Below are 27,261 nucleotides of genomic sequence, written 5' to 3'. Positions count from 1 at the left end.
GGGGAAGAGTGATTCCATCCCAAGAGAGTAGATGCAAAACCTACTTAAAGAACAAAACGTTATCCAGAAATGGCTCAAATGAATTGCTCTACCAAGCTTCTTGAATATGTCTAAACTAAAACCTGAGTGCCAAAATCAGTTCACAAATTAAATGCTAAGTGGGCAATGCTGTTTCTATGAGATATGTGGTAATGTGCAGTCTCCAACAGCCCTTCTTTTGTCCTTCTGTTTCTTTTGAGTTTCTGCAAGCCTAAAGCACGATGTGGCGACTTGTGACGTCCTGTGCTACTGTGCTTACTCCAGTCACTGTACGAAGAAAGATTTAGTTTCTTCCGTACTTCTTACGATGTCATTGAGCCTTTCTCTTGGCTCTGATACTTGACTTCCACATCTCTGTCTCTGTCTCTCTGTCTGTCTCTCTGTCTGTCTCTCTGTCTGTCAGTTTCTCTCTCTCTAATCTTTGTTATTTCCCTCCTGTGACTATGAAATGAAATTTGACTCATTAAAATTAAAAATGCACACACAGTGGCAGGCACTGAACTCACATCCTTATGATCCCGGGTAATGTGTACTAAGTTTTAGGCTATAATCATCATCTAATGCCTCAGAAAATCGTAACTTCCTAAGAACACACACATAGAGACCACTATCCACATAAAACTGCTTGACTAATATTGCAAAGGCAGGACATGAGTTTTCCAAGGCCTGACATCTGGAGCCCTAGGCAGAGCAGAAACTGAAGGCTTTATGCATTATGTTTTTCTTTTTCCTCGCCATTAGTGATGTTACTGTTTTTATTTATTTGTGTATGTGTATGTGTGAGCATGCATGCTGTGATGCATGTGTGGGGTCTGGGGACACCTTTGTGGAGTCAGTTCTCCCCTTCCACCTTTCTACGCCTTCAAAGGATCCAACTCAGGTCTCTAGGCTTTCACTGCAAGCGCCTTTACCCACAGAGACATCTCGCCAGTTCGCTGCTGCTGCTGCTGCTTCTTCTTCTTCTTCTTCTTCTTCTTCTTCTTCTTCTTCTTCTTCTTCTTCTTCTTCTTCTTCTTCTTCTTCTTCTTTTTCTTCTTCTTCTTCTTCTTCTTCTTCTTCTTCCTCCTCCTCCTCCTCCTCCTCCTCCTCCTCCTCTTCCTCCTCCTCCTCCTCCTCCTTCCCCTCCTCCTCCTCCTTCTTCTCTTCCTCCCTCCCCCCATTGCGCCCCACCCCCCGCATCCCTCCTCCTCCCCTCTCTCCTAAAGACATAATTCATTGTGATCAATCTGTTTGAATATCAGTAACCAAGATACTGGGTTAGTATTATCACACCATAGTTTGCATAGCCTAAGGTGGTTCCTATGCTAACAAGCATTACACATACAAAAATACTTAGAAAACTACGCTTAGGTTTAGCAAGGTGGTTCATCAGTTCTGTGCTGTCATGTGTGTGTGTTTTTTTTTTTCTTTTCAAGAGAACTGATATCTAGAGGAAAAAATAGAAAATTGAGCTGACCTCTGAAAAAATGACGTCATAATAAAGAGAGAAAACAAGACTTGGGAGGGGCACTAAAATGTGGAAATGCTCAGAAACCCAAATGGATGAATGGTTTTTGGGCAATCATTTGTAATGTTGATAAAGAGAGTCGAGACAGACAGTTTTGCTAATCATGGGGCCCCTGACCTAGAAGAAATATCAGCATTGCTGGGATACTTATCAGAAATTCCACCAAGGCTGGCTCAGCAATATGCTTGCTACACAAAGTCCCAGCAGCTAGGTAAAAAGCCAGACACAGCAGGGCAGCAATGCCTGTAACACCGGCACTGCAGAGGCAGAGATGGGACTATCCCTAGAGATTTCTGGCCAGCTGGTTTAGATGAATCTGTGAGTTCTGGGTTCAGTGAGAGACCCTGCCTCAAAAATAAGGTGCCAGGCCACGTGTGATGGCACACCTCTTCTATACCAACACTCAGGAGACAGGCAGGTGGATCTCTCTGAGTTCAAAGCCAGCCTAGTATACACGGCAAAATCCAGGCTAGCTAAGGCTACCTAGGGAGACTCAGTCTCAATAAAAGACAAAGTAGAGAAGTAATTAAGAATGGCATTCAGTATCAACCTCTGACTTCCACAGGAGCACACACATGTGAATGCCCCCACCACACACACACACACACACACACACACACACACACACACATGCCACCCAGAGCTACACGCAACTTCAGTCTTGTATCTTATGCTTCTTCCATGTGTCACATACATACGAAAGTCTGTCTCATACATCCAGGCACTTGTCTTGGGTACAAGTTCCCAAAATTGAATGTATGTTGGATTTACCGGGAGAATTCTAAAATCTACTGGTGTCCGGGTCCCACCCTAGAGATTTGAAGTCAGTTGCTGGGGCTCTTGCCCTAGGTACCAGAATTTGTGTTTCCTCAAAGTGACTCCCAAGTCCCACGCATACACCTAACTTTAGGGAGAGCTCAGCACATTGCCAATGAAAGTGGGTATCATCAAGAGTGTCTATGAAGAAAACCAACTTGTAGGGCTGGAGAGATAGCGCAGCGGTTAAGAACACTGACTACTCTTCCGAAGGTCCTGAGTTCAAATCCCAGCAACCCCATAGTACCTCACAGTCATCCATAATGAGATCTGATGCCCAATCCTGGGGTGTCTGAAGACAGCTACAGGGTACATATAATAAATAAGCAAATCTTAAAAAAAAAACAAAACTTGTAAATGTTATATCTGCCCAGCCATCTGCTCCGCTGTCTGTGAATGTGCCTAGTAAATGACTTGCTTGTGCTAATATTTAGCCAACATAAACATTATCTAAAGTGGAGAACAGTTGGGGATCAGATGAACACTGAGCAAGCTCAGTTGAAGGTAGACCAGGGGTACACAACAGGTGAGGAACAGGCCTATATTTCTGAAAAACAAAAAACAAACAAACAAAACAAATATCAAGCTTTAGAGACAGGTGCAAATATTATGAAGAGCTTCAGGAAAGAAGGTATGGTTTTAACCAAGGGTGTCCATTCAGCTGGGACCTGCTGTGTACTGCATTCAATCGTCAGCAGAAACACCCTGAAATCATGCCTTCCTCAGCAGGAAGATACTTATGGTGGAAAGCTAGTCCTTTGGATCATTACCCAGAGTATATATAGAAAATTATAAGAAGGACCTGTGACAGCAAAGTAGTCTATATGCAAAGCATGCCTCCTCTGTTTATACACAGATTTATGCTTAAGGTCTAGCTATTTTTCAAGTGAAATTATGTGCCCTGGACGCATTCCTATGGGGTTGTGTGCAGTTTCCTGTCTATGGCAGATAAAAGCAGCCACATTTAAGAGGTGGTAAGAAGGCTGCCAGGAACAGATAGGGCAGATATTGATATGTTCATACAAGTAAAAAATGAAACTTACAGAAGAACATAAAGAACCAGAGAGCTGCAGGTACCAGGAGCTGCTTAGTACTTGGATGCATTTATACATAGCCTAACAGTGGCACAGCGTAGCAGCGCACCCTGGTGGCACAGCCTAGCAGTGCAGCCTGGCATTGTTCTCAATTCGAAAGCAAGATGATGGAGCTATAGATAGAAGTGAACTAGGGCCTTAGAAGTGTTGATGATAGCCGATGCTATCATCTATCCAGTGCTCACTAGAGTGGGAGTTACATAGGTGTGCACAGGGATCTTTGAGGTTTGAGTTCTTCCTTGTACCTGGTATGGTACCAAGCCCTGTACAGTCTGTAAGACAATCCTGAGATGAAAGAACCCATGATTCCTCTCGAGAAATGAAAGAACGAGGGGCAAAGGAAAGTTGTGGTGATTTCGGTTATCATGAAGAAGAACTTCATGGGGGTCTGGTAAGATGGCTCTGTGGGCAAAATGCTTGCTGGCTGTTTGCGCACAAGGATCTGAGTTCAGATTCCAAGAACCCGTGTAATAGCTGGGCGTGGTAGTGTACATTGTAGCCCCCAGTACTGAGTGAGGGGTCTGAAGGCAGGAGATTCCTAGAGCTTACTGGTCAGCCTAGGCAAAGTAGTGTGCTCCAGATTCAATGAGAGACCTTGCAGAGAATGACAGAGGGGACGCCTAATATTGACCTCTAAATTCCACACACACACACACACACACACACACACACACACACACACACAAGTGAGAACACACCCTTGCAAACATATATGCAACACACACACACACACAAGATAAAGTGTGGATTTGGACTTAGCCATTTTTTACAGTGTCTTGGGTTCATTTAAGGCTCTAGGTGCTAACCTACCTACTGTGCTAAGTAGATAGACAAGATCATTACTTCGTCATCTTGCATCCCCTTCCTGAGTCTCCTCTTCTTCCAAGATGCATTAAATATCATCTTCGAGTAACATTCTGTAACTCTCACTTGCCTGTGAATTTAAACCAACACTTTTCAACCCGTCGGTCTTAGCCTCTCTGAGTATCAAACAACCCTTTCACAGGGCTGGTCTACCACATATCCTGCATATCAGATATTCACATTATGATTCATAGCAGTAGCAAAATTATACTTATGAAGTAGCCATGAAAATAATTTTATGGTCAGAGGGAGGGTCACCACAGCGTGAGGAACTGCACTAAAGGGTCGCAGCATTAGGAAGGTTAAGAACCACTGATCTAAACTCATCTCTCTTGGATGCTTCCCTCATATTCAGATGATGGTTCTCGGAGTACACGGCTTGTGTTTTATTTTGCTTCTTAGTATAATTCCCCAATGCAGTACCTGCCATACAGCAAACGTTCCAGACATTTTTAATAAATCCTTTAATTTGCTACCATATTGGCTACTTTCCTATTACTGTGATAGATTACCATGACCAAAGCAACTTACAGGAGGAGGTAGTTATTTTGGATTACAGTTCCAAATGATAGGAAGCCATTGGTGAGGAGGCACAGCCTTGAGGGGCAGGCATAGCAGTAGGAGCAGACCCAAGCACAAGGTGGATAAAGTGAACTAGGCGTGGCCACACTTTAAACCTTCAAAGCATGCTCAGGTTGATGTACCTCCTCCATCAAGGCCACACCCTCTAAGCATCTGTCAACAGTCCCACTATCTTAGGGTTTGCATTGCTGTGAACAGACACCATGACCAAGGCAACTCTTAAAAGGACAATGTTTAATTGGGGCTGGTTTACAGGATCAGAGGTTTAGTCCATTATCATCAAGGTGGGAGCATGGCAGCGTCCAGGCAGGCATGGTGCAGGAGGAGCTGAGAGTTCTACATCTTCATCTGGAGGCTGCTAGGCACCTAGCAGGAGGGTCTTAAAGCCCACGACCACAGTGACAGACTAATTCCAACAAAGCCACACCTACTCCATCATAGCCATACCTCCAAATAGCACCACTCCCTGGGCCAAGCATACTCAAACCACCACACATACATATCTACATACATCCACCTCCATATATGGATAGCCTCCTCCTCATGACACAAAAGAGAGACTCATGACAGACATGGTCACGAACCACAAGCAAGAAGGAAGAGGAGAGAGGAAAATATGTCTTTCGCCTCATGTAGCACTCCCCTACCTGAGGAAAATCTTTCTAGAAAAGCTCCAAGCAGCCTATCTCATGGAGTAGGATGATGGGTAAAGAGAGATGGAAGAACCGTGAGTCCTTTATCCCTGGAACAGAGTAAATCTTCCAGTTACAGAAGTGTGGAGAATGTTGGGTCAGAAGAAGAGTTGGTTCCATGCTGTTGGACTGGTATGGCAGACAAAGCAAGCTGGTGAGGTGGGGCCTGAGCACACAGCTCCAACCTAAACAAATAGGATCTATTCGCAGAGTCCATGAATATTGGCTCCAACACACTCACACACCCACCCACCCACACACACACACACACACACACACACACACACACAGAGAGATCACGATCAAAATATACAGGCTCCCAAGTTCCTTATATAAAACTGCTTAACCCTTTTATGTAATGTATGGACATCCTAGACACTCAATCACGTCTAGACTAGTGGCTATAGAGCACTGCATTATATATGCAAAGTTTCACTCCACTGTTTCAAAATTAAAGGCAATAAAAATACTTCTACATGTGCTGGACAGATGCAATTACTTTCCAGATAGTTTTTTTTTTTTTAATCTGTGGTTGGTTGAATCTAAAGAAGCAAAGCCAATGGACACAAGGACTGTACATTTATCTTCCTTCAGCGTCCATGTGTAAAATGTCAGAGAGGGGTGGAGAGACAATTCAGTGGCTAGGAATGCTTGCTAAACCATCGTGAAGACCAGAGTTTGAATCCCAGCACTGGCGTAACAAGCGAGGTGTCCTGTGCATGTCTGTAATGCAAGCTCCCAAGGGAGGCAGAAACAAGAAGACCTCTGGGACTTGTTGTATTCCAGCTTAGCCAAGATAGCATGCGGCTCCCACTCCAGGAGAGACTCTGCCTCAAAAGAACAGTCAGAGGGCGAAAGGGGAGGACACTCATCACCCTCATCTGTGCCCTTTGTTACCTTTAAAGACACACATACCTCCTCACTCTCATACATACATACATACATACATACATACATACATACATACATACATATACATATACATACATACATACATACATACATACATACATATAAATCATCATTTCTAAATCTCAGCCGATTCTAGATTCTAGTTGGCTTGGGTCACATCCTGCCCAGTGGATGATCAACTGTGGCCGAGGCTGAGTTTACCTTTGGGAATGGAGCCACTACCTTTACCATCACCGATTTCTTCAAGCTGTGGTTTTCACTGTTAGGATGTCTGATATCCGCTACCACGCACAGAAACTTTCAGATGACTAAGGGATAATAAAGACTTGAGGAACAGACAGGAAGTAAAACCACCCCCCTCTTCTTATGATGGGGGATTCGAGTAGTTATTGTATCAGGGAGGGGTGGGGGGTCATGAAAAGGAATTTTAAAGAAAACAATTTCTAGGCTTGGAGCCAATGCACATTAAAGTCTCTTGCCAGGGGAAGAATAGCATTCATTGTTTTGGTTCTGACTGGCTTTGCTGGAGAGAATTCAGCTGCTTCGCCTGGCTTCCTTTAGCGAATCAGAACATGTCCACACTCTGTCTGTCGTTTAGGTCTCATCGTACAGAATGTATAACACCACAGTCATTTGACCCAGTTCCCAGTGTCTTCTCTCTTCCATTCCATTTGCCCACTTATGTTTGGTCCTAAAGGTTTCTAGAATACACCGGTTATTTTCTTTTTATCTTATAGGAGATGAATCCCAAGTTTTCACCCTGGTTGACTTGGCTAAAGACAGTCTTTGGCAATATAAGAAGGAAGTGGGTCATTCCTTTCTAATGAAAACATGCTTCATTGGTCTTAGCCCCCTGAAGACATGGCTCCTGTCACCACTGAGACATTCCCTTCCTCTCCCAGAGTCCCTCCAAGCTTGGCTCAGTACAGCCATAACTGGATATATGGGAGCTTAATACTCTTCCAAGGTGTCTGGCTCCCAGAACAATCTGTGGACAACCCTTGACTAGAACTGTCATTTTCTCCATAGCACAAATTTTGTTTCCCGATAATTAATGCTATTTTCCTTTCTAGTAGACCAGCAGTTCTCAACCTGTGGGTCTCGACCCCTTTGGGGGGGGCGTCGAATGGCCTTTTCACGGGGGTCACCTAAGATCATCAGAAAACCTAGGTATTTACATTACAATTCATAACAGTAGCAAAATTACAGTTATGGAGTAGCGACAAAAATAATTTTTTAAAGAATTATTTATTTTATGTATATGCATACTGACTTCAGACACACCAGAAGAGGGCATCGGATCCCATTACAGACGGTTGGGAGTCACCATGTGGTTGCTGGGAATTGAACTCAAGGACCTCTGGAAGAGTAGTCAGTGTTCTTAACTGCTGATCTATCTCACCAGCCCCCAACAAAGATAATTTTATGGTTGGGGGTCACCATAACCTGAAGAACTATAATAAAGGTTTGCAGCATTAGGGAGGCTGAGAACCAATGTATTAGACACCCCATGATCTTGGGCCCAACACAGCACTAAAAGACCCTAAAATGGGCCAACTGGGAGCTGTCACGTAGCTGTGACACCCTGCCACGCAGGCTGCGGTGCCCTCAACATCAGGACGCAGACAACAGGACCGGAGGTGACAGGTTCTCCCTCAGCTTCTCCCTCAGGGTCTGAGCTCAGCTCCATTTTTTCTTCCACATCACCTTACCCTATTACTCATCGTTCAGATTTATCCTCAGAAAGGCACAGCCTGCTTTTAATCTTCCCTTTTATGGAAACCCAGTTATTTCTTTTAGTGCCTGGAGATCTTTGTCTTGATCAGGACCCACGTGCCGTTCACCACTAGAAAACTCAGCCTTGCACCACCTTCTAAAGGAATGTGTTGACAGCATCATGAAATGCACAGGCCACAGGCTGTCTAGACCCTGAGCACGTAGGGCCTTGGTATTATTGACATTAGGGTTCAGGTAGCACTTTGTCAGGAGGAGTTTCCTATGTGTTAGAGGGTGTTTAGCAATCCATGGCTTCCATCCTTGGCTATAAGAGTAGTAGTCCCCTGTTTGGGAGCCATTGTAAATGTTTCCAGGCAATGTTACCCAGAAGGAGAAATCACTCCTGGTTAGTTAAGAGCTAGTGCATTCATCACACACCTTTGGGAGAGCGAGACCATGGGCAGAAGCTGTCCCCATAAAGCCTTCAGCTCTCTGGACCTGCATCTGCTGTCATATCTGTTGCCTTCCCCCTTCACATTGACCCCATCTCTTATCACAGGGGAAAAGTTCCTGGAGACTGACCCTTGGCCTCCTGGTGAGGGCAGCAGTAGCTCTGAGGCGGTAGTTGTTCTGGGTTAGTGATTTATGGCGGCCAGGGGAGGAAGACCTCACTGCTCAGTCAGTGACATGGCTGACAGACTGCTAAGCTACAGGTGTCCTAAATAGAATGACACTATGGAGAAAGACACTGCTGTGATCACTCACGGGTTCATTCACACACCTCTCCTGCTTGGTTGGAACTCACCAGAGGCTGCCTAGCTTTCTCGCTCCCTATAGCTCTACTCAGTGGCCACATATCTATCTGCGTGTTTACTGCCACTCCAGGAACAAATGAACAATACCTGCTGCTTCCACAGGTGCTGAAGAGTTTTATGTCAGGCCTCCTTGCTTCTGGCCAAGTCCACAGTCACTTTTGATAGATAAATGTCACATCAACACATATAGCCTAAGAACATTTGTCTTGCCGGGTGGTGTTGGCGCACGCCTTTAATCCCAGCACTTGGGAGGCAGAGGCAGGCAGATATCTGAGTTCGAGGCCAGCCTGGTCTACAGAGTGAGTTCTAGGACAGCCAGGGCTACACAGAGAAACCCTATCTCGGGGGGGGGGGGGGGGAAACCCAAAACCCAAAAAACAAAAACCCAAAACCCAAAACAAAAACAAAAACAAAAACAAAAACAAAATCCCTTGCCTTTATAGAAAATACCCTAACTATCTAACTATGCCAATTGGCATTAAAAGGTACCAAAAATGCATCCATTTAATTCCAGGACTCAGGAGGCAGAGACAGGAGGGTTTCTGTGAGTTTGAGGCTGGTCTGGTCTGGTATACATAGTTATTTTGAGGACAGCCAACTACACAGAGAGGATCTATCTCATAAACTCAATTTTAAAAAAAATGGTCCAAACATAAAGATACATGTAAAAAAAGTTTGTTTCTAATATAGGTTTTACTCATTTATCGAAACACAGTCACTATATGTGATTCGCATGTCAGGTTCTGATCCAAGTGGATGTCTTTTTCCTTCCTTTTTTCTTTTTTCATGTGTCTGCGTGTGTGGTATGTGTGTGTGGTATATGTGTGTACGTACATGTCCTTATGTGAATGGGTGCACATCAGTGTGCATGTGTGTGGAGGTTGGTGCTGACATCAGGGGTCTTCTTCAAAGGCTCTCCACCGTGAGCATCAAAAACACAAGAGAACCCAGAGCTTACCAGTTTCCGCTCCTTCACCTCCTCAGATTGCTCCAGCCCTGGAATGATAGGAGGCCCATGACACCCACGAAGCATTTACATGTGTGTGTGCTGGGGAATCACAGCCCGAGTTCTCGAATTTGTATGTCAAGCACTTTAACCAGTGAGCCATCTTTCCAGTCCCATTTGTCTCTCTTCAACCTCATTTGTCAAATTATCCAAACTCATGTAGAATGATGACCAGTCACATAAGAGTCACAGTGCCACTTCAAAACTCATCCCTGAAAGCCGGACCCAGGGCAACACGTAGCACTGTCACACTTCCGACACCCCCGTGTGGACAGAGCTCAGCCTTCCATACACTCCCAGGCACTCTCTGAACCGTCCCAAGATCAGTAACTGTCTTGAGTACCAGTGGGAAGAGGCACCGGGACTGGGGGAAGAGAATCCCAGTGGAAATAAAGTTATAATCACAGAGCAGGATGCCAAATCTTCCTGGAAGATTCACACTGTGCTTGAATGCGCCCAACATTGATATATATATATCAATGTTTTCCATTTAGCAGTCTTAGCCTTTGCATTTCCCATACACACACTTAAGTGCATTTTATTAAATAAAACAAGACTTTTAATCAGATTGATTAACCCTAGGAAACCATGACTAAGAAACTAATCAACTTAATGAAACCAACATGTCGTGCTTAGAACGCAAATGGCCCCTTGATTGTTTCAAATTTTCTGTCCATCTCTACTGTCCGTGCTTGTGAACATGTCATGAGGATATTTTCTGGCTCTGAATACATGAACTTTAACTGTGCAATAATCTGTGTTCAGACTAACTGATTCAAAGTGCAAAGGACTAACCATTTAGAGATATGAGACCATTATTCCAGCAGGGACAGGAATCTATTCCGTGAGTAAGTAAGTGACCATAGGCAGGTGACTTAATCACTAGACTATAGTTTCTTTACCTGTGGAAGGACAGGATTAGATACAGGGTCCTAAGGTTCAAACTTAAATACAACCTTTGTGTTGTTGGCAGGATGTGAGGTTGGCAGGATGTGTTGTTGGCAGGATGTGATGTTGGCAGGATGCACATGTCACCCAGTCTTCTAACCGTTCTAATTACCATCTTTAAATCTGTATATTTTTTTTTGTTTTTGTTTTTGTTTTTTTGCATCAGTGAATTTATCTTAAGAGGAAACTCCAGATTAGCACCATGAATGGTGAACTAGTATCAGAGTATGTGCAAGAAGGTGAAAACAGAAGACAGTATTAAATTCTAACTAAGTCTGCTGTCGCCTGCTAAAGGCTCTGATCCTGTCACCTGCTCTCAGATTTTAAAGTGAGGGGGAAAATAGTTTGCCTGGACAGAATAGAAACTGACCATGGTAAATATCTGAGGCCTTGGGGGCCAGTGTGAAATTACTTACACTCTGTTATCAGACAGAAGTAGCTTTGGACCAGACATAACTGGACAGACTGAGTGTTACAACTTTATTTCCAAGCACGCACACATGATGGGAAGGGGTGGCCTCAGCTTATGATGTTGCATCTGTTAGATTAAAAAGTGTGAAACCCTCAGGCTACCAAACATAGACAACCAGAAGCATTGAGAAAGACCTTAAAAGGGAATTGTTTTTCTTTTTCTTATTACATCATTTGTTTATTTTGTGTGATTGTGTGTGTGTGTGTGTGTGTGTGTGTGTGTGTGTGTGCATTCACAAACCAAGGTATACATAGGGAGGTGAGAGGCACGTGTATAGAGCTCAGAAACCAACTTCTGGGAATCAGTTTTCTCTTTTCCACATGAATTCCAGGGATCCAACTCAAGTCATTAGGTGATGGCAGCCACATCTGCCCACTGAGCCATCTCCCATGAGACCATAATCAAAAGCCTTATTTCTAGGTTTGCTAACTAGATGGCTGATTTCTAATTCCTGATATGACCTCTCTGAGCCCAGAGTTAGGGTGAGATGCTCACAACTGGTGCTTGAAAACTTACCTAGTCAGCTTCCGATGAGATGATCAATGCTCATCTACCCCAGCGCTCAGACTAAGTACTGAGAATCCCACATCCAGGAAAGCCCCATTTCTAGGCAGACAGGTAGAGATGGCTTCAGAATGCAGTAGAGGCTCTACTATATTCCCATATAGAACTGTACTCTCCATGAATACCCATGGAGTCCCTGGCAATGACTTGTTTAAAAAAAATAAAAGGAGAGTCACGAGGTCCCACCCAGGAAATTACAGTGAAGAATCCACTGAAGTATCTCTCCTCCTCCTCCCTTTCCTCACCATGATGGCCTCTTGGGAACAGCATGAAGCAAGAGTCAGTTTATACATTCTATCAGGGAAACATGTGACGTTTTACCGATGACAATATTTGACAGTCTATCTGGCTGGATGTCAGTTACCTCCCATCTACCTCCTAATATCCACATTAGAAGTGACCTTCTCCTGGTCACTTTCCAGTTCTTAGAAAGTTCTTAGAAAATGCCTTTGCTAAAATTACTCTGCCTCTCTCTGTGTCTCTGTTTCTGTCTTTTATCTCTCTGTCTGTCTCTCTCTCTCTTTCTCTCTCTCTACCTTCTCTCTCTCTCTCTCTCTCTCTCTCACACACACACACACACACACACACACACACAGAGCATGCTGTAGTACTTTCTGTTCTGGAAAAAGTGGAAAGTTTGAAAGCACGAGGTGAGGTGGGGAAAGGAGGAGGCAGTGTCCTCAGAGCTCGTGAAGGACTGAAAAGCTGATTTCTCCCCTGCCAGCTGTGGGTCATGATGCCAACTGGCCAACAGTTAATCTTTCCGTGACTGTTAATCTCAGGCTAGGTGCTAATCTAAGTTTCCAAATAAGAAGCAGAACACATGGTTCTACTTGAATGAAAAGGAACACAGTGACCATCCTGCATGCCCAGCCTGCCCAAGAAGAGATGGTTACCCATATTGTGTTGCAAAGAGTGTTACCCAGCCTTCAGTTTTCATTTCACTTTTTTACCTTTGCTTCATTAAATGCAAAGAGGCTCTTGACTTCTCTGGCCAGGGGACAAGTGTCAAATGATGCTCTGCAAAAGACAATCAATCTTTCGAAGATGCGGACTACAATTTCCATTCTTAAAAATAATTTTAATAGGGAACCAAAGAATCAGTAATGGGAAGTCCATAGCAGAGTTTCTGGACCCAGACTGTAGATGTGCAAACTCACTCTGCTACTTGACTTGGAATGGGTCATTTACCTCTCTGCCTTGCTCTTCTAACTTGCAGAGTCATAGCATCTGTCTCCACAGTTGCTGCAGGGATTAAACATGGGTTTTATGTAAATCATGTAACCCTGGGCCTGCCACATAATAAGTGATGTGATTTTGGCTGTTGTTTTTAGTGCTAAGCTTTCTTCCCATACTTTTCTCTACAGCCTTCAGTCCTTGCAGCCAATTGAAAGAATAAAAGAGTTTGGATGTAAGACCAAATATACAGGTCACAATTTGAGTTCACTGTGGTAAAGGTATATTTTATTTATTTGTGTGTGTGTGTGTGTGTGTGTGTGTGTGTCTGTGTGTGTGTGAGTGCATGTTGAAGTGCAAGTATGTGCATATTTGTGTGAAGACCAAACCACACCCAGATAGCCACAAAAGTCATTTCTAAGGGGCTCCCCACATTGTTTTTAGTATTTGTTTGTTTCCTTAGGACAGGATCTTTCAAAGGAACCCAGGCTTGGCTGGCTGGCCAGTGAGATCTCACCTGCCTGTCAGAGCCAAAATCACCTGTGTGCAAGCACCACACCTAGCCTTTTTTACATGGGTTCTAGGGATTGAACTCAGATCAAAGTGCTTGCAAAGTAAGCATTTTACAAAGGAGCCATCTCAACAGGCCAAGGGTCCAATTCTGATAGGAATGACAGGATTCAATGATAAGGGAAGGGCTCTGCTCTCCATGCAGAGGTTCCACACATCAGTGCTTCCTAATCGTTGATGTCGTTATTAGTCTTTTTTTATTCAATATGTTCTTTATTTACATTTCAAATGATTTCCCCTTTCTTGGATCCCCCTCCTTGAAAGTCCCATAAGCCCTCTTCCCTCCCCGTGTTCCCCAATCAACCCCTTCCCGCTTCCCTGTCCTGGTATTCCCCTACACTGCTGCACTGAGCCTTTCCAGGATCAGGGGCCTCTCCTTCCTTCTTCTTGGGCATCATTTGATAAGTGAATTGTGTCTTGGGTATTCCAAGCTTCTAGGCTAATATCCACTTATCAGTGAGTGCTTACCATGAGTGTTCTTTTGCGATTGGGTTACCTCACTTAGCATATTAGTCTTAATGCCTGGCTCTTCAGAGGCATATGAGATTCTGCAGTTCCAACAACCCCAGTCATTCGGTGGTTCAAGTGTCACTTGGCTATATGATTTGAGTGTGGCTTTTAGAACCTGACTCCGAAACACCATTAACCCCATGTACAAGGAGAGAGGTGTTAAGCAGCACAGGAGGAATTCACTCAGTGCAAACCAGAAGGAGATAACCAAAATAATACTGAGTGCTCACCACATGCTAACTATCCTGTCAAATGCTTCGTGTCCATCTCCTTACAACAGGCCGTAACCGGTGGAGTTCTTACTGACTTTCAGAAGGAAAAACAAAAGATAAAGGGGAAATAGCTTTGTATCTGGATTAAGGGTAAATGTCTCCAAGGGCAGAGAGCGAATCTATTCTGTCTCGAAGTCCTTTCCCAAGATAGAACTCCATTTTCTCAACGTTACAACATTCTTAGAATCAATACAAGGCAATTTTACAATGGGATATGCTTCAGCCTTAACAAAGAAAACAAGTGTGCCAGTTGTGACAACTCTGATGAGTATAGAAAGTGCTCTGCTGAGTAAAATAAGCCAGTCACTAGAAGACCAGCATGGCACCCTTCCGCTGAGGGGCAGGACAGTGGCTACACTGTGCCACATGTCTCCTGTACCTCTTCCCTTTGGCCACCATACAGACTCTTGGCCATGCATAATGAGCTAGTTCTAGAGATGTGCTATGCACCATGCAACCGCAACTCAACAATATTCTAACACATGCACATCAAAGTAGTCAGCATGCAGATCTAGTGTGGAGTGCTCCCACCACACACTCAAGGGAGCACAGTGACTTGGGGGAGGTGAGGATGTGTCTAGAATCCTGGCTGTGGTGACTGCTCCATGGGTTCATGCATATCACTAAAGGCATCAAGCAAGTTGTATGCAGTGTGTGGTACCAAGTAAACATCAATCAAATTGCTAACTTTTTCAAGAATATTGCGTTTTAAAAACAAAACAAACAACACCATCAACAACACAAACGATACAAGATGAGCTAAACCTGAATGGCTAACCTTGCTTCATGCACCATGAATGTTGACATAATTATTGTCGCTAAGAAGAATCTAGAAATGTCTGGGGCTATCCTCAGCATAGACTCCCTCTGCTTTGCTTCTGCTTTATAGACTTAGACAACACCATCCTCTAATCCTGCCCCTTGTTTTTTGTTGTTTGTTTTGTTATTACTATTATTATTATAATTATTATTAAATCTCTTTTTACACTCCAGTTGTTATCCCCCTCCTGGTTCGCCCTCTGATTGTTCCTCATCCCATACCTCCTCCCCTGTCTCCAAAAGAATGTCCCCAGCCCAGCCCACCAGACCTCCCACTCCCTGGGGCCTCAAGTCTCTGAGAATTAGGTGCATATTCTCTCACTGAGGCTAGACCAGGCTGTCCTCTGCTGTAGATGTGTCGGGAGCCTCATATCAGCTGGTGTGTGCTGCCTGGTTGGTGGCTCAGTGTTTGAGAGATCTTAGGGTCCAGGTTAATTGAGACTGCTGGTCTTGGGGTCGCCCTCCTCCTCAGCTTCTTCCAGCCTTTCCCTAATTCAACCACAGGGGTCCCCGGCTTCTGTCCATTGGTTGGGTGTAAGTATCTGCATCTGACTCTCTCAGCTGCTTGTTGGGCCTTTCAGAGGGCAGCCATGCTAGGCTCCTGTCTGTAAGCACACCATAGCATCAGTAATAGTGTCAGGCCTTGGAGCCTCCCCTTGAGCTGGATCCCAATTTGGGCCTGCCACCGGACCTCCTTTCCCTCAGTCTCTTCTCCATTTTGGCCTCTGCAATTCTTTCAGACTGAAACAATTCCGGATCAGCGTTTTTTGACTGTGGGATGTCAACCCCATCCCTCTACTGTGATGCCCTGTCTTTCTACTGGAGGTGGACTCTACAAGTTCCCTCTCCCCACTGTAGGGCATTTCATCTAAAGTCCCTCCCTTTGAGTCCTGAGAGTCTATCACCTCTCAGGTCTCTGATACATTCTAGAGGGTCCTCCTACCCATCTCCCAAGGTTGCCTGGTTCCATTCTTTCTGCTGGCCCTCGGGGCTTCAGTCCTGTTTCCTCTCCCTAATACCTGATCATGTCCCCCTTTCCCCTCTCTGTTCTTCTCCCACCCAGGTCCCTCCCTCTACCCCCACTCATGGTTGCTTTCTTCTTCCTCCTAAGTGGGACTGAGGCATCCTCACTTGGGCCCTTCAGCTTGCTAACCTTGAGTTCTGTGGATTTGTATCCTGGGTATTCTGTAGTGAGTGCATACCATGCATGTCCTTTTGGGTCTGAGTTACCTCACTCAGGATGATATTTAATATCCTCCCCTCCTCATGTACTTCGCAGTGGCCCCACCAGCAGCAGCTGTCAGATCAGTGCACAGGAGCCCCTTGTACTTCCTGAGCCCTGCTGGCTCAGAGCCTGGACACCAGGCAACCATACTCAAATATTTACTAAGCAGAGTGCCCCAAGCCAGGACCTCCAGGGACCTGGTGGTGGAACTATTAAATCCCAGTGCCACTCCCATTACATGTCAACAATACTTGAGAGTTACAAATGACCCTTACATCCTCATGTCCCCAGGCAGCCCACCTTCTACGTGCCACCAACCAAGTGATTACCATAAAGCGGCACCTTGCTACCCTGTCCCAGACACGACTGCATCTGAATACCACACTACATGAGCTTTAAAAGACGAGCTGGTGACTCTAATTAAATAGATAATGAACTATTGTTTCTAAGGGGGTGGTGGTGGTAAGAGTCAGGCTTAAGAGCTTCCTGGTCAGGCTGGATTTGAATCCCAGTAACTCAGACCTTGTCTACCCTCAGTCCAGATTCTCTGTTCAGATAACACCGGGATTAGAAAGTGCAAGTATACTGATATAGAACTGAGCATGTGCAGGACTCCAGAGGTGGAGGCAGGAAGATTGCTCTGACTTTGAGGCTACTCTGTACTATAGAGTGAGTTTCGGGCTAGCCTGACCTACAGAGTGAGACCCTGTTTTAAAAAGAAAACACCCAACAACAACAAAAGACTAAAAAAGAAAGTCTAACTGTGTAAGAGTCACGTGAATCAATTGAGCTAGATCACAGTAAGCGAAGCTCTCCTCTGAAGTGCCCCCCCTTTTCCAGCCTTTCTTAGTCCTTTTCCTTTCTTCGTTTCATCTTTCTTCTCTTACTCGCCTCTGCAAATGACTGTTCAGGAACAATGGTGGCCCAAGTAGGCATTTGAATGCATACATGTTTATGTACCACACGAAAGCCTGGTGCCTGTGGAGGCCAGAAGAGCACATCCGAGCCTGTGAAACTGGAATTACAAACAATTGTGACCTGCCTTGTGGGTGCTGGGATCAAATCCAGGTGCTCTGCAGGGGTGCCAGTGCTCTTAACCACTGATCCGCCTCTCCGGCCCACTGAAAAAAAACTAAAGCTAGATATCAATTTGTAAATAAAAACTATATTTTCCTTCCTTAAATGTTAGATGATACAACAAAGTCAACTAGGTTTGTAGTAAATTATTCTGGTAAGACCCAGAATCTTTGCTAGCAGGTAGATTACACAGCCAGTAATAGAACATTTCACAACCTACTTAACTAAGTAGCAAACTACAATAAATAATATTGTTTGGATATTGGGATATATAGACATATACATATATGTCTTTATATATAAATACATAGATATATAGTAAGTATCTGTGAATCAAAATATGCAGAATACAAAACTCATGTATCCTCATATATGTTCATATAACTTTCCAAATTTGTTGATCAAATATGCATAACTGAGCCAGGCATGGCACGATGGTATGCATCTGTAACCCCAGAACTTGGAAGTAAAGGCCGGAGTCTCACGAGTCAAGGTCATCCTTGGCTACACAGTGAGTTCAGGAACATCCCGAGACGCGTAAAGATCCTGTCTCAAAAATGTATATGTAATTGATATCTACAAGAATATCACTTCCTGAAATGCTGTGGACAGAGTTAAAGGACGAAAAGGCAGGACATGGCAGAAAGAAGCAGGGACCCCACCATGAGCGCTCTGTAACAGTGGGACAGTGAATGTTGGCATGAGGCAATTGTGTGGTATAGAGCTGGCATTTGAAGTGTCACCTCGTGCCACTTGTGCCTCACAGGATAACTTCGGCCTGCATTTCACGGATCATGGTATCGACTCAGGGAAAAGCCAAGTGGCAGAGTCACACTCGAGCCGGGATCCCTGTGGCCCAGAGCCCGACCGTCACACTGATTGGTGCTGGCATTCCATCTCTTGTGCCATCTTTGTTTCCTGAGTGTCACTGGGTGTGCCAGGGCTGCTCAAGCCAAACATATCAACACAAAGGATGTCACTCTGCCTCCATGGGCAAGGCCGGAAGAGCATCTGGGTGCTCGCTCAAAACCTGGGGAGTGTTGTGACCCCCCACTAGAGTCCCCGCCACCAGCTCTGTGTCTGACCCCACATTCTTCCTCTATGTGGAAGCTCTGCGGCGTGGCTTTGGTTTTAAGAGTGAAATCTCCTTACTGGCAATCAGGACTAAGCCCCTAAGTCAGCTACCCATTTAACAATGAACAATGACTATGGGATGCCTGCTTCCTGTGCATTCCAAAGTAGAACCTGTTCCAGCTCCTCTAAAAGAGCTCCAGGACATCCCAGGACATCAACCAAGGAGTCTCTGACAAGCATAAATATGCTTGTCCATTGTGGAGACAGACACAGACACACAGAAGAAAAGTCCAAACAGGCTGAGTGCTCTCTCCCTCCTTCCCTCCTTCCCTCCCTCCCCACCCCTTTCTCTCTCCCTACTCCCCTTTTCCTGTCTCTCTAAAATCATGACACGGTACAATTCCTTCACTCCAACATTATAGACCCCACTATTACAAAGAACAAGACCTCATTCTCTTCTCAGATGGTTGGAAAGGGTAGCCAGCAAGGCTATTAGTAGTTTCTACAAGGAGCCAGGGCCTCGCGTCCTTACCCTTCCCTGTCCATGATGGTGTTTCTGATATGGACTCCACTCTAAATTCTGTCAGGCACGAACATTCATAAAGAAAGTCCAGCGCCTTACTCGCTGTTCTAGTGCTGTGAGGAGACACCATAGCAACGGAACTCATATGGGAAAGCATTGCAGTTGCACAGGTTCAGTTCATTATCAACAAGGCAGGCAGATGCTGGAGCAGTAACTCAGACTTACATTTTGACCCCATAGGCAAGGAGGAGAGGGGGGGAGGAAGGGGGAGAGAGAGGAGAAAAAGAGAGAGAAAGAGGAGAGAAAGGAGAGAGAGAAAAAGAGAAAGAGAGGAGATAAAGAGGAGAAAAAGAGGAGAGAGAGGAGAGAGGGGAGAAAAAGAGAGAGGAGAGAAACAGAGAAAAAGAGAGAGGAGAGAAAGAGAGGAGAGAAAGAGAGGAGAAAAATAGAGAAGAGAGGAGAGAGAGGCGAAAGGAGAGAGAGAGAGAGAGAGAGAGAGCCTGGCTTGGGCTTTTGAAACCTCAAAGCCCACATCCAATGACACACTTCCTCTAACAAGACCACACCTCCTAATCCTTCTCTCTCTCTCTCTCTCTCTCTCTCTCTCTCTCTCTCTCTCTCTCTCTCTCTCTTTCTCTCTCTCTCTTCCTTCTTTCTTTGTTTTCATTTTTTTTCAAGATATAATTTCTCTGCGTAACCCTAGCTGTCCTGGAACTCACTCTGTAGACCAGGCTGGCACTGAACTCAGAGATCTGCCTGCATCTGCCTCCCAAGCACTGGGATTAAAGGCACGGGTCACCACTGCCTAGCCCCTAAATCTTTTCAAATAGTACTGCTCTCTTATGGCCAAACATTGAAATCTATGAGTGTGAGGACCTGGGTTCAAATCAGCAGGATCTACTGGATGCAGTGACACACAGACCTATATCTCTAGAGTTCCGGCAGAAAGATGGGAGGCCAAGACGGAAGCATCGAGGGAAGCTATCAGGCTGGCTAGCCTGGTGGGTGTGCACAATGGCAAACAACAAGAAACCTTGTCTGAAACAAGGTGAGGACTGATGCCCAAGGCTATCTTCTGTCCTCCATGCTGGCAAGAGGGCAAACCCATGCCTGTTCTCACACACAAGCAGGCACATGCATACATACATTGTATGTACAAGTATACATACAAGTAGTATAGGCTCCATGAGTATGTCTGTGCAGCCTAGAGAGCCCCATGCTTGCCTGAGCACTCTGACATCCCTGTGTTGGAATGTTTCACCATTTTTAAGCATCACTTGGTAATGAGCCTTGAAAACAATATGGCAGCTCTTACCAACAAGCCTCCCAAAGCATCAGTCCTCCAACCCGCATGAGATCTTGGTGAGGATCTTGGGAGTGCCAGTCCTCTGCCTGAGCAGAAGGCCTCTGGCATAAGTGGGTGGAGGAGCATGATGGTATGGAAACTGAAGCCAAGAGTCCTTACCTAGAAGAGCAGCAATTTTTTTTTTTTCCTGTGGATAGCAAAGGTCTATAAATTGACTGGTGTGTAGCAGGTGTTCTAAAAATGCCAACCCATCTCCTGGCTTGTTTCAAATACTTCAATACAGGTCATGTCAGGCTGGCAAGATGTGACAGTGTATAAAAACACACACCATCAAGTTTGATCCTGGAGACCTACATGATAGAAGAAGATTACACTGCAAATTATCCCCTGGCCTTTTTACAGACACTGTTGCATGCACACACCCACAGGCATACACAAACAAAATCAGTCAGTACATACATGACTATAAATTTTTTTTAAAGGGATTGCTTTTTAAAGCTGATAGCCCATGTCTTTATAATCCAAGAATAGTGATGGGGGCCCAAGACACCCCCTCCCTGACTCTCAGAGCCTATGGTTCTCCATCCATGGAAACCTTCTTCGGACCACAGACTTAGTCAGGACACTCAAGGTCTTGAGGGCAGAAACCCAAGTCATAATTTCTTAGCTAAAGGGGAGGTTTGTGGTTGTTATGAATGAAATAGAAAGTCGAGGATCCAGGTACTGCCATGATGGGTTATTTTTATCCCTGCCCGCCTCCTCTTCCTCTTCCTCTTCCTCTTTCTTTCTTGCCCACTCTCCTCACTGACTCTCGCTCTCATCTTCTCTCTTCTCTCTCACACTTTCTCTCTGTGGCACGAGCGGGCAAAATGGCCACCAACAGCTTTAATCTAAGAGCCACCCAGCTCCTCAGGACCAGCAGATGACCTCGTACACCTAGAACAGTATGTTAACCAAGGGAAAGACTGCATGACTCTGGACTGCATGCTGAGTTCTGAAGGGATCATGACAGGCTGAGTGACGGGGCCGGTGTCCACATGGCTGACCAACAATGATGAGAAACAGGCCTCATGACTGACAGCTCCATTTGGGTCACGAAGAATGTGGGAAGGGCAAGCCACCAGAGGAATCGTGATGTTAACCAGACAAATGCTACACGGCCATTGGCGGGTGTATGGTCGGCTTTTCGCTTCTTCTGTGCAAGGAAGGGAAGTGGAGGGGAGGGGATGTGGACCTAAGGCGGCTTCATTGAAAGGAACGCGTGGATGCCTCACTGGGTGAGGAAAGGCAAGGAGTTGGGAGGACTCAGGTGTCCTCAAGGCTACCAGCTCGAGGATGGCACCTCAGCCTCCTGTCTTTACGTTTTTAACCATGACCTGCTACTTTGATGGTGATCTGTTATTTATGCAAATGTATTGTTTTTCCAGTTTAGTGCTAATGAACGTGTCTTTTTAAAATAACTAAGGAGAAACAAAGTTTATTGACTTTCTTATTGCTGTTGTTGTTGTTACTATTATTAAAATAATAAGCAGATTGGCATTCATAAAAGAACACATCAGTGGGTGAGTAATCCAAGGGTTGAAACACAGGACAGTATGTAAACAGGACCTTTCTCTCCCACAAGAACTAAAAGCTAAAAATGACTCCCTTATCAGTTCACATAGAATCTCTGACAAACTATTCGATGTCCCTCCTGTGTAGATGGCACTGATCTAGGCCAGCAAGCTAATGTAATAAGGTTCCCTCAGCTTTGAGTAGAAAATCCTGCTCCTCGGATATACTAGGCCTAGCCATCATAGAGGACAGATACTTCAGGGACACTGGCCCATTGCTCTATAAGAGAAAAGGATACACAAATGGGTTGCTATGAAAATCACTTATCACAGAGTTAGCCAGAGCAAGCAATTGTCCTTAAGAACAGAAGAGACCCTTCTCCCATGGCCACCCAAGGCCAGCTGGCCCCAAGGAGCACCAGTTATCCCTCGGATGAAGCTCCCCCAGCTGATGTCCACAAACACTCACTCGTAGAGCGCCATCTGCCCTGTGTTTGGATGACGGCTTGTCTTCTCGTTGATTGTCAAATCCAGCAAAACTACCTTAAGAACTATCGCATTATCCACCTCACCCTTTGAATTATTTCCTCTCCAGGCCAAAGAGAGAAGCCATCACCACGGCTTTGATGCAGACCGAGATGCCAAAAAGCTATACAAAGCCTGCAAAGGAATGGGTAGGAAAATCATTTTCTTCACTTATTTCTTTTTGAAACTGATTAACCTTGACGTCGTGACCATCTTTTCCCGTAGTGACGGGAAGGTGACCAGCCTGCCATATGTATTCTGATCTCTTCCAGGGATCTCTTCATTTGAGGTCACTAAGTTATCACAGGGGCTCATTATTTTTTGAGGCTATTGGAAGCTAGATCTTGTGACACTTAATTAGAACTTGAAGTTATGGGGAAGTTCATTAGAAGTGAAATAGTCTATCTCAATCTTGTTTAAATCACGTTGGCCTTTTCCATGGGAGGAAGTGAGAAATCAGATCTGGCCAGAGCTGGATTCATAGTGAGAGAAAGGCAGCTAGTGGACAGGACCTGCTTGGCAGTGACAGCAATGGGGAGTCAGAGGAAAAACCCAGGGGTGGTGGCCTCCCGCTCACCTCCTGCTCTGTCTCAGCTCATCTGCTCACGCCTGGCAGACAGCTGTCAAGGAAAGGCCTTGCGTGGAAGCCTCAGGATGTTTATGTCTGAGTGTCACTGAGGGAAAGAGATCTCCAGGGTACTCTCTAGGCAGCTGAGATGTCCCCGGTGCTCTGTGGTGAGGTCCAGATACCTGGCCATGGGTCGCAGACAGGGGTTGGGTATGGTAATGATGTAGCTTAATATGATCTCCTTTTTTCTTTTTTAAACCTAGAGTTCATTTTAAAAACACCTGGGCTGAGCACCTACTGGGTGCCAGAACCAGAGTTCTCTTGCCCCTCCTGCATGTGACCACAGAATGGAGACCACACGCCTGTTTCTGTGTAGAGCACCTGTGTGACCACTGCCTAGCTCAGTGTCGCTTAACCGTCAGCATCCTGTTCAGTCTTCCCAGAAAGCCTGTGAAGCAGATGTGGTTATAAGGACTACAGAGGAGAACGAAAGGCTTGATGCAAAACATTTGCCCCAAGTCATAAAATTAGACATCAAAGCCACTGGAGATCATCTAGTGCATGGCTTCTCAACCGCTCAAAGGCATACTAGTCATCCAGGGCTCCTGGGGACATGGGGAGAAGGGGACTGTCGCTTTGCATTACTAACAGGTCTCCCTAAGAACTCTGCAGAGCCTGGGACCACACCTTAGGTCAAGCTCAGGTCTGCTGAGATGCACGGCAATGCTCAGACACTTCAGAGTGTGCTTCCGGTCTAGAACTCAGATCCTAACTTCCAGCCCAGCACCCTTCCCTCACACTACCTGTGTGCTGTGTCCAGCACCCCATTGGTAACCATTAAGCCATTCCTTAACAGTGAGCTCAGACCCAACTAGATCACTAAGCAGGCCCAACCTGATCTCCATCACAAAAGGTTGAATGGAGGCATCTACAAGGGTTAGGGCCCTGGATCTGGGAGAATGACCCTGCCCTTATTTGGAAAAAAGGGGTCTTTGCAGATGTGATTGAGTTAAGGATGCTAGGAAGAAAGTCCTCTGGGATACCTGGGTAGGTGCAAAATCCATGACAGGTGTCCTTAAGAAAGACAGAAGAGGGCTGGAGAGATGGCTCACAGGTTATGAGCACTGGCTGCTCTTCCAGAGGTCCTGAGTTCAATTCCCAGCAACCACATGGTGGCTCACAGCCATCTTTGATGAAATCTGATTCCCTCTTCTGGTGTGCATGAAGAGAGAGTATATACATATACATCATATATATCAAACATATACATTATATATATCATATACATCAATCATATACTACATATACACATACACATACATATATCTTTAAAATCTGGCGGTCTGTTTGGGAAACATGAAGACAGATAGAGACTGCTCTCATGTAGTCGTCATGGTATCTGTCAAAGGACATCAATAACCAGGGAGAACCCTGTTGAAACAGTGACTTCAGACTTCTAGTACCAGAACTGTGGTGGTGTAGGTTGTGTTGTTTGAAGCCATTGAATTTGGGGTAACAGACTAGAGAAGAATGCAGAGAGCAAGTGTGAGCCTGTGGTCCCCTCAGGCGGACAGGATTCATCCCTGGCCATTATTTCACTCGCCTTCCCCGTGCCTTTCTTCCAGAAGAATTTAGGGACCAGGCATTTCAGTGTGAGAATGTGGGGCATGGCTTCCAGCACCTGATCTAAAAGCCCAGCTATCTGTGGTCTGCCTGGTCAGCCTGGATGGGAGTTCTGCTGAAGCTCCCAATTTAGCCTTGTTTATCTGCCACATGGGATCTTGTGGCCTTCAAACGCTGTCACTCCATCCTGCCAACACTCCAACACCACCCAGTTGCTTCCCAGAAAATTCCTGGGAAAGCAAACCACAGATGCACACGGATACTTCCAGACCGGTGACCACGAAGGCTCTGACAGTGTGATGTAATTACTCCCCTCCAGTGTCTAATGCACAGCTAGTACAGAGGGTCTTTTTTTTTCTTCTTCCAATTTTAAAGTCTTTCCCAGAACCCTGAGTGCCTCAAGCCATTGTAAATGTTTGCAGGAAAAGGCTCAGCCTCACAGACTGCTTATAAGACACACGGACCGTGAAATGTGGAGTGAGGTCACCTTCCGCTAAGTGCTTCCTTGTGGGGTTGTTAAACCAAATAGTAGCTGCAGATTCCCTCTAGAGAGGATGATAAGGGCTTGGGAGGGGGTGAGCAATAGGATGGACACTAAAAGGTCCCGTGGCCTCCTCTAAGACTTTCCCATACGCGAAGGGACCGGTGTTGAAATGTTGGAGAAGAGGAGAAAGAGGCGGGAAGGAAGACTGGGTTTTCACTGGCCTCAAACAACGCATTACCAAATGAAGGAAGCAGGCATGGGAGGGTCTAGGATCCAAGCCTGAAATACTAAGGCCTTTGACAAGGATAAGAGTGGCCCTAATGGAAAGACCGTCCACTAAACTGGAGGGGTACATTTTATGATATTTAAAGGGAAATGAAATCTTTTCTGGGGGTGAGATTCTGGCACCCAGACATTTAAAAGATAATCACGAAAGCCCCACAGAGTAAGTAAGCAGATACACATCACGTAGGCAAAAGCCCTGGAGGAAACGAAGGGTGGGGGTGGGGGACAGACACTGTGAATAACAAAGTGTGGAAACCAAGCCAGGAAGATGCAGTCAACTTACTCCTGCTATTTTTGCCAGTGAGCTCATCCTAGGAGTTTCTCTTTCTTTATGTGGACTCAAATAGCTAAAGTCTTCCTAGAATTACAGAGGTGGGAATAATCCTGGAAAGGAACTGAATGGCCCAAGAACACCAGGCAGTGGCTATCCCAGGACTCTATTCGCTGGGCTGGGTTTCTCCTTCTAAATTATGGCCTAGGTCTTTCCAAAGACAGTTTTCAGAGCTGATACAAAGCCAAAGAGAAGGGGAGACACCGCAAATGTCTACCGGGCTCCATCTTTTCCATCCTTATCCCCAGCAGATCCTTTCCATCTCTTGTCCCCTACCATGGTCTGATTTTTTTTTTCTTCCTCCCAATTCTTCCATCAAACTATATCAGCTCCAATCACTGCTCTCCCAAGACCCCAGTCTCTGAGCAGGGTAGTACTCATGCAGTGAGTTCATTCAGTTGCAATCAGTGGTCACCTTGCTGTCACCCTTCCCCTGCAACTGAAGGTAGCAGGGTGACCAGCAACTTCAGGACTCTCCAGATTTAGGGTTGTGGTGAGAGGTCTTGGTTCCTGCCGCAAAATCTGGAGACATTGCTGAGGAGAGCAGTTATATTCATGTCTTAGAATCTCATAATGACTCGCCAAAAAAGTAAGTGGCCCAAAACAATGGAAAGGTGTTTATAGTATAGTTCTGGGCACCAGAAGCCCACCATGAAAGGGTTTATGGGCCACATTATGTATCTATGGGCTGCAGCCATTTCTGAAGAGGCAATGGGATGTGTGGAGGAAGTGTTAGCCCAAAGGTGCAGGAGCACAGCTTTGCATCACTGTTGCTACTTTGTTTCCAACCCAATTCCCAAGTAAAAGAAAGCTCAACCCAATCTGTTAACAAAACAGGCTACAAGCCTAGATTGGGCAGATCTCCCACTACACTACTCTATTTCCATCTATATTATCCCACATAACTTGAGGTTTCTCCAGGCCACGAGCTTCTCTTTCTGCCGCCTCTCTGCCCCTCCATTGATCTCCCGTAGCTCCTCCCCTTCCTGTTTATTCTCCTGTCGCTCCTCCCCTAGACTCAAAGCTCCTCCTCCTTCCTCCTGCCCAATCATTGGCTCAAGCCTTTATTTGAAAAGTTAAGGTGGGGAGAAGGTTCAAAAGGCCACTCCTCATCTGCAGCCCCTCAGAGGAGTGGAATTAGCATCAAAATACAAGCCCAGGGCTATCTACAACACATCACAACACCTTTCTTTGAATAAATCAGCACAGGACAAGGCAACCCATATTTACACAGAATATGCCAGAGCTACCGTAATCCACTGTGTAGAGAGTCAAGTCTACGTCAGACTCACCCGCCTCCCTGAAGAATCGAT

The 27,261-nt window shown here is 45.4% G+C and overlaps 1 protein-coding gene across 1 annotated transcript in view; it reads left to right on the top strand.

Annotated features, from left to right (window-relative positions):
- Positions 1-27,261, top strand: part of Anxa13 (annexin A13) — a 78,943-nt gene that overhangs the window by 27,357 nt on the left and 24,325 nt on the right. The window contains exons 3-4 of the mRNA XM_052161554.1: positions 18,443-18,558; positions 22,667-22,806. Of these exons, the coding sequence (XP_052017514.1) occupies positions 18,443-18,558; positions 22,667-22,806 (256 nt within the window). The remainder of the gene's footprint in view (positions 1-18,442; positions 18,559-22,666; positions 22,807-27,261) is intronic.

Source organism: Apodemus sylvaticus, chromosome 17 (genome assembly GCF_947179515.1).
Source record: "Apodemus sylvaticus chromosome 17, mApoSyl1.1, whole genome shotgun sequence".
Lineage (NCBI taxonomy): Eukaryota > Metazoa > Chordata > Mammalia > Rodentia > Muridae > Apodemus > Apodemus sylvaticus.
The sequence above is the reverse complement of the archived record's forward strand: the minus strand, read 5'-3'. Positions and strand labels throughout refer to the sequence as shown.